Source organism: Scleropages formosus, chromosome 1 (genome assembly GCF_900964775.1).
Source record: "Scleropages formosus chromosome 1, fSclFor1.1, whole genome shotgun sequence".
In the NCBI taxonomy this organism is placed as follows: Eukaryota; Metazoa; Chordata; class Actinopteri; order Osteoglossiformes; family Osteoglossidae; genus Scleropages; species Scleropages formosus.
Genome location: NC_041806.1, coordinates 2,985,718 through 2,997,791, shown reverse-complemented (window position 1 = coordinate 2,997,791; position 12,074 = coordinate 2,985,718). Strand labels below are relative to the sequence as shown.

The window sequence follows — 12,074 nt, the reverse complement described above, 5'->3', positions numbered from 1 at the left end:
ATATTCATTGTACTTTTTTTGCTTTAAAGTTGCAACCTGTATATCTCACACACTCACACACACACACACACACTGTCTGAACTGCTCGTCCCATTCGGGGTTGCAGGGAGCTGGAACCTAACCCGGCAACACAGGGCGTAAGGCTGGGGGGGAGGGAACACACCCAGGACAGAACGACAGTCTGTCGCAAGGCACCCCAAGCAGGACTCAAACCCCAGACCTACTGGAGAGCAGGACCCGGTCCAACCCACTGCGCCACCACACCCTCTCTCCTCTATATCTCGACCTTCTTTATTGTAATCCACTTTAGTGCTTTTAAATTGCCATCATTGTACATTCTGCAGATGGCCAGCAGGTGGTGCTGTTTGCAACAATTTCCTCTTTTTTAAATTTCATTTTCTTTTATTTCTTTTTTTTTTTTGCTACATTTTCTTCAAACCCTCCTTTCTCACTCCTCCCCTTCCTCTTTCCGGAGTTTACTGTGAACACCTGGGGCCCCAGCAGTGCTGAGTGACACAGCAGTGTAGGAGCAGAGTCCACCTGCTTCTCCTATTCATGACCACAGGTCTCAGGTGTGTCCACCTCCAACCAAGACAGTATTTGTATTTTTAGTGACAAATATCATCTTGCCACTGTATTTTTCACATTTATGTGTGCACATCAGGCCATCCTAATATTAATCAACTCGCAGTTGGCCACGTTTTAAGGAGACGGAGCCACCCGATTGTATGCGCTTCTTTTAATGTCAGCAGTACATTTGTATGAAGTGAAACAGCAGTGATTGCATTACTATGGTATATTTACCAAAGCTTTACATTTTACAAAGGAGCGTATCAAGCCGGATGCACAGAAAAGCAGTGTGTCGCTGATGGGAACGCTATGGGAGAAAAATTCAGTGCATTATGAAAAATATTAAATTACTCCCCGACAGGAAGTGGAAGTTATTACAAAAATATTGAGCTTGATTTTATTTTTAATTTGTACTTGTTTATAGCTTATCACATAACAAACCCACGGGCAAATCTTCGGTCTATCAGTGATGAAACTGATAAAATGAACGCTAAAATAACCTTTTTCCTCCAAAAAGCTTTTTCCAACCAGAGTTAATTGCATTTTGTTTTTCATGATCAGACACCCATCTGCGAACAATTTAATGAATAAGAGAATTAATAACCAGCGGAACTTAGTTGTTCGTTCAGCCTTTTGCCACTAGATGGCGCTAATTCTCCACCCGCAAAAGCCGCGTCAAGAAACGCGCTGGGTTTGGACAAAATAATGGAAACCGACAAGAAGCTCCGAGTTTGAAGGAACTAATTTGTAATTATAAAGATGAAGGTGCCAGTGTGTTAAAATAATCTGAATTTATAATTAGTATGCGTCTGCTGTTAAAGGGTTTGGGACATCAGCCCTTCAGCGTGTTTCTGTAGCTTCGCGGCACAGCTACCGGAGTCGGAAAGAGGCCCGAAATAAGTTCTCAAATCACATAAAATGCTGAATTGTTTTCTGTGGCAAGGAGAACAGAGTCAGAAATCATAACACCATATATATTATCTACAAGAATGGCCCAGTATCTGGTCAAATTGATATTTATGTACTTCATGTGTTCCCATTATTTTGTCTACCCCTTGTCCCGCAGACAACACCGATCAAGAGTTAGAAAGAGAAGAGCACGGGAAGGTGCTGTAAGTGAGCTCTGGGGTGGCCTCGTATCATTTGACATGCATTTATTCACAGAGGAGACGGTGTCGAGATGATGAACGTCCCCCACGAAGAGTCAGCGTCTCGGTGTCCAGCTCCACCGTCCCGCTTCTCAAGCAGCGAACCTGGAAAAATACCACAAGCACGTGGCGAACATTCGCGCTCAGAGGCCGACTGCTTGCACTTATAATTACACCACTTCTCTGTCCTTCCAGGATCCTTTTCAGCCACACAGCAGAACTGCAATATAAAAAATACATATCAGAATGAAACGCACAAGAACCGAAATGACGGCGTGACTTGAGACGAGCCTCCACGTTCACGGAAGGTCACCGAATTATTCACCGTTTCTCTGAACTCTGACAGGTTTTGCCACTCATGAATAACCAGAATAAACCACCCGAAGAGACGCATTAAATACTGAAATAATTATCTGTGAAAAAGCAGCCGCTGTACCGGAGCTGTCATAGCGGCCCGGACACGTAGCTAAGAGTCGGACCTTTACAAGATCGAAGGTCAGACTGCGTCCCTCATAAGTAGTTTGATGGAAACCAGAGAAAAGCGCCACAGACAAATTGGGGAGCAACACATGTATTAAAAAATGTGAATAATATTTGTAATGCGACAGGTGCACGTTAAAATGTGTGGCACATAGTGTACAACGTATAGAATATAGCAAAAAATAAAGTGGTAAAAAAATGGTATTTCATCTTGTATTAGTATATTTCTCAGCTGTAAATGAATATGTATTGCTGTTGGGGGGTGCCGTGGCACAGCGGGCATGGCCGGGGCCTGTTCTCTGGCGAGTCTGGGGTTCGAGTCCTGCTTGGGGTGCTTTGTGATGGACTGGCGTCCCGTCCTGGGTGTGTCCCCTCCCCCTCCGGCCTTGCACCCTGTGTTGCCGGGTTAGGCTCTGGTTCACTGCGACCCTGCTCGGGACAAGCGGTTTCAGGCGGTGTGTGTGTGTGTGTTTGGCTGTGTGTATGTCTGTGCTCACCTGTGTACCTTGCTGATCAGGTGGGCAAAAAGTCTTCAAGGTTTATTCAAAAAGGGGCACAGGTACAAGGTGGGATGACACCGCCTGGACTTTGCTGTGGGATGGTAGCGGACTAGAATGGACTCGCTCTACTTGTGCCTCATCCAGGATCCATCACACTGAATTGTACCACCATGCCGCACGCTCACCTACACCCAGCTGAAGGCTAACGAGTGCATTTCACATTTTACATTACAAAATACATCAAACAAAAAAACACGTAAAACATATATAAAGACTGGGTTTTGCGTTTTGTTCGGTGTCTACCTGGCTGGCAGCAGGTGGCGTAGTCGTTGGCAACCTGGTCGTCAGAAGACACCCGGTCAAGATATGGAGAAGGACTCTACCGCTGTGAAGCTAAATTTCATGGGAAATGATCCTGAACTGCTCTGCCAGAAATACCCTTGCGTATAAATGGAAAAAAAGAAAAACCTTGGTCCACTCCAGTTGCCTCATGGAAAGTGTTTGCCAAGCAATAAAATAATGTACTGAAATTGGTCAGCGCCCCCTGCTGGCAGGGATCCACCTGCGAGCGACCAGAGACAAATGTGGCTGGACCCCTAAATTCCCTCCAGCCCTCGGCCCCTGGTGCCGTCACTCTTTTTCCTGGGGGGCTGACAGTCGGAAGCTGTCAAACACTCTGTGCGAAGGAGGTATCTCTGCAGCTTTGCTGTCTTCTATGACCTGTCATTACATTAGTGGCAAAGTATAAATATTTTGTCATAATTCAACTTTGCGGACACCTCTGGGTTTTACAACATGGACAGGCGTTGCTGAGCATCTTCGGGAGATTTACAGGGCATTTAGACGGAACATGACCGAATAAATAAATATACACAAGTAATAACAGACGCAGTCTACACATGTCCTTCACACTCTCACACACATACACACACAATAGTCAACTGGTCTGCATTTAGTGGCAGTGAAATGGTTAAGTTAAATCTCGATTACAAAACATGAAGATAAATGATGAAGAAGGGGAGAGGAGGGCATAAAGAATATACACAGGTGGGTAACACCACTATTTCTAAGTCCCCCCTCATCAGCAAGACGATCCCAGGGTCCTAAGGGTTCTCAGGGTGGAGGAGCAAGTGGGGGGGAGGTTGTTCAGTCAGAACACTGCACCACAAGGATACTCGTTCTAGCCCTTCACAAATTAAGTCAGTGAGAGGCAGCAGGCTAAGGGGTCCACTGGTCAATCTCGACATGGTCGTGGTCCAGTATGTTTTCCTGCTGCCATGGCAACGCAGAAACCAGTCGATTGACTCTACTTACACTTTACATTTGGTTTGGTTCGAAAATTTTCTGTGAAAGGTGTGTCAGTATAATATGTCTCCTCTGGGTGTGCTTATTGATCCAGGGAGATACTTCTCGATAAAAGACGGTACATTCCGACTCATAATCAAAGGACAAATATGACAGTAACGCCAGTAACGAATGGATGCTGTGCTCTTGCAGACATGTGTCCTCGCTTAATTAAGCGATTTGGTGCTATCTAGGATGAATGTGTTCTCCATGGGTCATCCCACCGGGAGTTGCCGAGGAAGCAAACGTCTGAGCTTTGAGCGACATTCAAAAGGTGGGAAAATATCTGAAGGTTTTGGGAGTTTGCGGCTCCACTTTAGAAACCTGGTGTGGACGTGCCCCGTTGCATGCTGGGTGAGCAGAAGAGGCCTCCAGACACCTGCAGAAGATGAATCTGACCTGCAGGCTCCTCTGTAGACAGCTCACTGGCTTATACATGATAACCAGCCTACACCCTGGGATGTGGTTCAGGATGAGACAGGTATGTCATGCATAATCATCTCCTTGCTTCCAGATCTTGTGTCCCACAATGCAAAGGTCTCCAGCAAACTTTGAAAGTTCATTCATGTTCCACTGATCACTGAATTGGATCAAGCTAAAAAACGTCTCGATGTCGTTTTCACCTCAACCTTTACAGACGCGGCCCAGATGGCTGCAGCCTCGTCCTTTTCAGATCTCGAGCCCATCCAAAGGGCCCCTTGTCAGCTGAACCAGAGAGAAGATGGTGTCTGCGGTGGCACGAGCTCAGACGGTCTCCCCATGGCTTCAACACGGCTGAGTCATCCGGAAACCCGCCCCCGCCAGTCGATGTGCCAGCCCGTCCGCTGTGGGCCTGCTGGGGGTTTATCCTACTCAGCTGGGGTGACGTTTCCACAGCTTACTGTAACTTCTGGATGAATGAACAGGGGCCACTTTAATGATGCCACCACCAAAAAGAAGAGCAGTCAGGCAAGTAATTAGGATCGTTTTATCTCCCGCTGCATAATTAGCGGTAAGTGTTCCCCAGGACGCAAACAAAATCTAAATTTCTGCAAATAGAAACAACTCCGTGGAGGCTTTTTTCCAGGTGAAACAATACTCATTACATCCGTGGCATATTTACAGACTGCAGACAAAGGCCAACGACCTGTAGGCGAGATGAGGGGGTGAGTTCACTAAACTGCAAGCTGGAAATACGGTAGCATGGGGGGGACGTGGGTTTCTGAAAAAATACACCAAAAAAACGAAATCATGGCCACGGAGCTTAAATAAAACTGCGAGGAGCGCTGAATAGGCATGTTCAAGCCAAATTCTGGTCAAAGCCAGGCTGACCTGAAAGCACCTGCGCTGGAATTTGGAGACAAACACCATCCAAGAAAGGCCTACGAAAACTTGATATGACACGAACATCTCAAAGACTTTAGTGTGTGTCGAGATAATGTCTTTTTCTTGGAGCCATCGATCTTGTCAGAAACCCTTGGCATCCTGGTGAGGGGCAGCAAAGCATCAAACACAACACTGAAAACAGTGAGTCACTGGCTCTTTAGAAGTGATTACAAATGACATGTGGAGGTGTCCGCCAAGCTACAGCAATATCGTGGCCAGAAGGTCTGAAGGCACCTGGTCCGAAGATTCTAGTTCACGGCCAACTGGAACTCAAGCAAGGGCCTTCTGCAATGCTTCTGTGGTGTTCTCCTGGAGGGAGTTGCCAGGGTCACGACCTCTCTACCCACGGAATCTCCGATTATTTTTACAGGGGACAACTTCGAACACAGAAAATGGTCTTCTGCTTGAATTTCTTCTTGCCGAAGCAGATCACAGATCTGTAGAAGGCATCTATCAAAACCAAGACAATAGATAATCGACTTCTCCAAAACATTTCTTGAAACAAAAGGAATTTACCAGTTATCTAAACAGACCAAAAAGAACACATCATATGGGACTCAGGAGAAGAGAATCTCTGAAGGCCTCACACAACACATCTTTGCTTGATTGTCAATGCTCCACAGTACGTGAAACCCAACAAAGTGAAACCCAACAGCTTGCACAGCTGCCAGGGACCTCTGTCCAGATTCTCCTATTGTGTGTGTGTGTGTGTGCAGGAAAGTGAAACCCAACCTCATGGCTTTAGAGAAAGCCTGCCCATTCTTCAGCTTGGTGCAACGCATGTAAGAATATCTGTCCGACCGCTGCTAGTACTGTTTGAGACAACCTCCTCACTGGGTGAACACAATCAGATGCTGGTTTGCAGGTCCCCGTTGAGCAAGGTGCTTTGCATCTCAGGAACACCCTCATTGACCACACGCGTCCTGTCCAGTCGGCTGTCGCTTCGTTCCATCTCGTCCAGGCCGCCGGTCCTCCTCAGGCACAGCACGTTCTGGAAGCTCTTCTTGAAGTTGTCTGAGAGGAATGCGTAGAGGATGGGGTTGGCGCAACTGTTGGCGTAGCCCAGCACCACCACGAAGTCGAAGGTGCTCTTCAGCGCTGGTGTGGTTGTGATGGTGCCTGTCACCGAGGTTACGTTGAAGACATAGAAGGGCAGCCAGCAGAGCACAAACACAGCCACCACGATGGACACCATGCGCGTCACCTTGCGCTCCGACCTCTTCCTCTTGGAGGAGCCCACGCGGATTCCAGAGGACTTGACCTTGACCACAATGAGCAGATAGCAGAGACAGATGACAGTAAGCGGCAGGAAGAAGCCCAGGAGGAAGGTGTAGAACATGAAGGCTGTATAGTAAGCATCCTGTGGCTCTGGCCACACGATGGTGCAGAAGTGCGCATTCTCTTTTGTGGTCACCAAGCCGCTGTAGATGACGATGGGAAGGTTGACCAGGAGCGACACACCCCACACAGCTAAATTGATCAGCTTGGCCACGCGGGGCTTCCTCCACTTGGTGGACTTGATGGGATGGACCACAGCAAGGTAGCGGTCGATGCTCATCACTGTGAGGCAGAAGATGCTAGTGAACTGGTTCAGAGAGTCCACGGTCATGACCACACGGCAGAGAGCCCCACCAAAGGGCCAATGGACCAGTGCCAGCTGAATGGCGATGAAGGGCAGGCTGAGCATGCAAAGCACATCGGCCACTGCTAGGTTCAGGATATATATGTTGGTGACGGTCTTCATCTTAGCGTAGCGAAGGATGACGTAGATGACCAGGGCGTTGCCGCACAGTCCGACGGTGCACACGGCAAAGTACAGGAAGGTGATGACCGCCGTGCCGGTCTTGTCAAAGCTGTGGCGGGCACCATCGAGAGTGTCATTTCTGGACACCATGTCTGACTCATTTCCCAGGAAATAGGCATCATACATAAGTGGCTCGGACAGGTTCGGGGGAGAGGGCAGGAAAGTCCAGGGTTCCATGGTGACCGTCTGTCTCAGAAACATGGCATGGCACCTAGAAGAGCGAACAGAAACACAAGAAATTGAGTGCTGGACAGGGAAGACGAGCCAACGGCAATCAGCAGACCGGCTTTGGTGGAACGTTGACCATCCGGGAACATTGTTTGTACAACGTGACACGAATTCAGTAAGTCCCTTGGAGTAAGTCGTCAGCCAAAATAATAAACGTAAACAAGTTCCACACAAGTGTGTCTGCAGTTATGAACAGCTTATACAGCAGTATTCCATGAATGAAGGACCGCGAGGATCTGTATACAAGCGTCTTCCCAGCAGCACCTTGTACCCTTTTCACGCCATGTTCCAATTTGACTGATCCAAATTAAATCCCTGTTTCTTCATTTAATTAAAAGAAACCTACCGACGGGTGTTCGCCATTATAATTTAACGAGGGGATGGAGAACGAGGCACAGGTCACGCCGTTGTGGATTAACGAAGACCGCAGTGAAGTGAAGGTAATTTGTAATGCAATCTGTTGCAATAAGTCTTTCTGGAGCTTCTGAAGGCTCAGATGATAATGGTGTCTCGATCATAGGCCTGGTGCTACAGCAGGCATCATTACTGGGGTTGATCAGCTGGGATCGATGAGGCTGGTTTGGCGCACAGTGCCTTCCGCAGGCCCGTCGGACCCCAAGCGCACGACACAGACCGACTCACCGGATCCCAAAAATCCATATAAAAAAGCTGTTTCCGTGAAGTTTCCTTCAGTGGTCGTTAAACGAAGGCTACAGATTTCACTCCCGCTTGCTGCTCAATTCTTGAGAGTGGAAGAACCTCATTTATCGGCAGGATAATTTTACATCCCTTTTGTTTCCTTTCACTTCAGAGCGGCGGTTTAAACACTCGAGCATCCTAATCGCCACCGCCCCCCCCCCCCCCCCCCAGCATCGAGACGAACGTACGCGAGGTTATTCATGTTTCAATAATGCATGGCTTACATTATGGCTCCACAGGGTTTATGACTATGACACCAACAGTGTGTGAAGACTACTGCTGCCTGCACTTCAGCATCAGACATACATCCACATGGCAACCTCTATGTATCCCCTGGAGGAGAAGCAATGCAGATGTTGTCCACTGCAGTGGACATTGTTTCCGACACACTTTCTGCTTTGCATTAACAAATTAATTGTTTACTCTGGTGTTTGGTAGTTTGTACCCCCTGGTGCTCAGCACTGGTTGCACATCATCTTCCGACTGACTCCTGCTACATCTCTTCTACTGTGTGTTTAAAGATGTGAATTTAATGTTCTGCACCCTGTCCACACACTAGTTTGTTATTGGGGTATCAAATAACACAGCGGTTTACTTCACCCGCTTCTCTTGTTCTCATTAACACATTAACACCGAAAATGAAGTGTGGAGCAGCGTTCACCTCGGAGGAGTAGTAAAACATGGTCAAAACACCTGCACTTTGGAAACGGGGAACCTCGAGTCTCATCATGCTTGGGTTGCAATAAACAAGGCATGACAAACAAGAAAATACTGAAGAAAAAAAAAATCCTCACTAGAACTCTGATATGTTTAAATGCGGCAGTTCTGAACAAAGAGTAACTCTGGTTTCACTCTTTTCTCCGCAGAACACGCGCAAAGGAGGAGGACGGTCATTAGGATGCTTAGTAGGCGAGACCAAATCACACGCGCGCACACAAATAGGAGAATCTGTGCAGGTGCGCAATTAACTATGAATATTGATTGAATTAAAAACTCAATAAATATAACTGAGGCAAAAGTAACTAGCATTATTTCATATGATATATATATATATAATATGTATATATAGCCTATCTATCGGTGCCAAAAACAAGAAGAAGCACACTTTCTTTCCACAGACAAGTTCGATTCAGTGAAATATATTTATAAGAAATGATAGCATGAAAAGGGCTTCACTTCTCCCACATACACCCAACAGATATGACACAAGTGCCGCTCCGCTGTTTCTGCCCGAAAAAACAGACTGAACCAAGTGGTGGAACGAGGAGCCGGATGACAGAGCGCAGTCGCGCACGAGTCGAGTGTCACGGGCACGCCGTGCGCGCGCCACTCAGTCAGTGTCACAGCAAGAAAGGGCAAGAGGCCTCACCTTTATCGCGGTGTAACTTTACTGTGTTCGGGAGCGCAGACAGTCCCTCCGCAGTCACTTCTACAGAGAGCAGTCCTCAGAAAGACCAGCATCGTCGTCGCGGCGCGCTCCCTTAAGATGCGCAAAAACGCAGCGCGCGCGTCCGTCGCGTCTCATACAGACGGCAAAACGAATCGCATTTTCTCCATGAACCGTCTTTTTCTTCCACTTTCCAGCGGGTCGGTCGGTCGCAAAGCCCCCCGGTGATGTACTATGTCGGCGCTGAGCGTCCAGACGGGAGCTACCTGTGTCCGCTCGCGCCCCCACCGCGCGGGATCGCACGTGCGTCGGGAGCGCGACGCGTTGGCGAGCGCGCGGCAGAATCCGCGGTGCGGGCAGCAGTGTTGGAGGAAACGCGACGCTAAATTCCAGCCCAAAATCCCCGAATTGCCGAGAGATGCCCAAAGCGGCTCTCTTTGAGTTCATTCCCTCATAACTGAAAGATGCGATCTGATTTATCCCTGGAGCTGCCGGAAAACCAGGTATAATTCAGCTCTTTGCCAAGCGCGACACACTGGCCACCAGAGAGCCTGATGTTGCCCAGATGTTCTCCTCCTCGCTGACGCTCTTCGGAAAGGGAGCAGAGTTAGTTAAAGCGGGGTGCCGCGCGGAGGAAACCCGCGCGCGAGCGCGTGCGTCCTCAGGTCTGCTTTAAAAAATCGACATCGCTGGAGCCTTTATTGAATATTGCACAAGTCATCCAAACTCCTCCTCACACACACACACACACACACACACGATTCCACCCAGTCTGGTGTGTATATCGAAAAAAAACTCCGACAACAGAGCTGTGAAAGACAGATCTGATCTCTGCACGCGCGCCCGTCTTCAGCATTTGGATTTGCGCAGACTTTGATTAAGTCGACTTGTTTGTCCAGTTATCACATTTTCATCGCCATATGGCAGATATTTATGTTTGTGGATATATTATTCTTTTAGGCACGCCAACCAACGAAAAAAAAAAAAAAAAAAACGCGGCGCGTTCAGCCCGAGAACCGCTCTTAGTGTTTTATTTGTTTAAAAAGTCATGAGTGCTGAGAAATTATTTATTTACGGTCTGAAGAGGAGAGCGGCGATGCGCCTGAGGAGCGCGCAGCGCGCACACGAGCGGCCTCGATCCTAGAATCATAAACATACAGCGAAGGGGGAACAGCAACACATCTTCAACTTGATTCATTCTGGCCGTGACAGCAAACCTTCACCCACGAGTTAAAACAAAATAAATAAGGCCGAAATTTATGTATGTGAAGAGACACAAAAATGTTCTTGATGTTCTGATTTATGGAATTCCTCCTGCTTTTCTCGCACGCATGTCACCGAGATGGTCACACTAAAAATCCCCACTTGTTAATTCTGCAACACAATACAGCATGCATTTGTTCTTATTTTATACAACGGAAATTATGAGCTATAGGCTGTTGCTTTTTCAAGCCCTGATCTGCGAGGTTTAATTTAAAATAGCCAGCAGTTTAAATGAAAAAGCATTAAACTTCACGCGATCATGTTCCTACTTTAAAAGCTGGCTGTCTGAGCACGTGGTTAATCCTTAATCAGCCCGTGGTAATGAATTAGCACGTGATTATTCAGTATTAGTTCCATCCAGTTTCAATAACCACTTGTTTTGAGCACGACGGTGAACCTTTGAGTATTGAACCGAGGGGACTAAGTGGGGATCAAACCCACAACCTCTCGCACCACACACATTTACATTTATTTATTTAGCAGACAGTTTTTTCCAAAGAACTCTATGTAGTGTTATCAGCCCACACACCTTACTCACCGCGGTGAATTACACTGCTAGATGCAGTACTTACAATGGGTCACTCATCCATACATCAGTGGAATACACTCTCTCTGTCACTCACACACTATGGGGGAACCTGAACGGCATGTCTTTGAAGTGTGGGGGGGAAACCAGAGCACCCAAAGACATCTACTGTTAGATACACTACTTACGCTGGCTCACTCATCCATACATCAGTAGAACACACACACACACACACACACACACACACACACACACACACACACACACACACACACACACACACACACACACAATGGGGGAATCTAAACAGCATGTCTTTGGACTGTGGGAGGAAACCAGAGCACCCAGAGGAAACCCACACAGACATGGGGAGAACATGCAAACTCCACACAGAGTGAGCGGGGATCGAACCCACGTCCTCTTGAACCACCCAGTGCCGTGAGACAGCAGCGCTACTCACTGTTCCACCATGTTGCTCTTAGCCATGCCTCTTCTATATTTATTGTATTAATCTGTAATATATGTTCTCTTTGAAATATTTACATTTGAAATGGAAGGTGAAAACAGTTTACAAGTTTAAAAAAAACTTGAATCCTACTGAGGCAGTCACAGTGCACTTGTATTGATTCGGTTGAGTTTTTAATTATAGTGTCAGATAAATGACGTGGCCCTTTTCCTTTGGGACCGCCGGCGCTGAACTTTGAACTTATCATATTCCAATATGGTCAAGCAGTCGAGGAGCAAAACATGATTTATGACT

At 47.3% G+C, this 12,074-nt stretch overlaps 2 protein-coding genes across 2 annotated transcripts in view; both read right to left on the bottom strand.

The window, feature by feature from the left end:
* Positions 1-12,074, bottom strand: part of LOC108930258 (zinc finger protein 420-like) — a 1,123,701-nt gene that overhangs the window by 356,480 nt on the left and 755,147 nt on the right. The gene's annotated exons all lie outside the window — the stretch shown is intronic.
* LOC108930231 (somatostatin receptor type 2-like) lies at positions 6,255-9,548 on the bottom strand. Its single transcript, XM_018745388.2, has 2 exons — positions 9,508-9,548; positions 6,255-7,422 (listed from the first exon to the last, which is right to left on the bottom strand). Exon 2 carries the CDS (start codon positions 7,410-7,412, stop codon positions 6,255-6,257), a length of 1,158 nt encoding a protein of 385 aa, XP_018600904.1. The 5' UTR covers positions 7,413-7,422; positions 9,508-9,548.

Bases quoted from the DNA above. Each gene is read 5' to 3' on its own strand.
- LOC108930231 (XM_018745388.2), bottom strand. From the start codon at position 7,412: ATGTTTCTGAGACAGACGGTCACCATGGAACCCTGGACTTTCCTGCCC.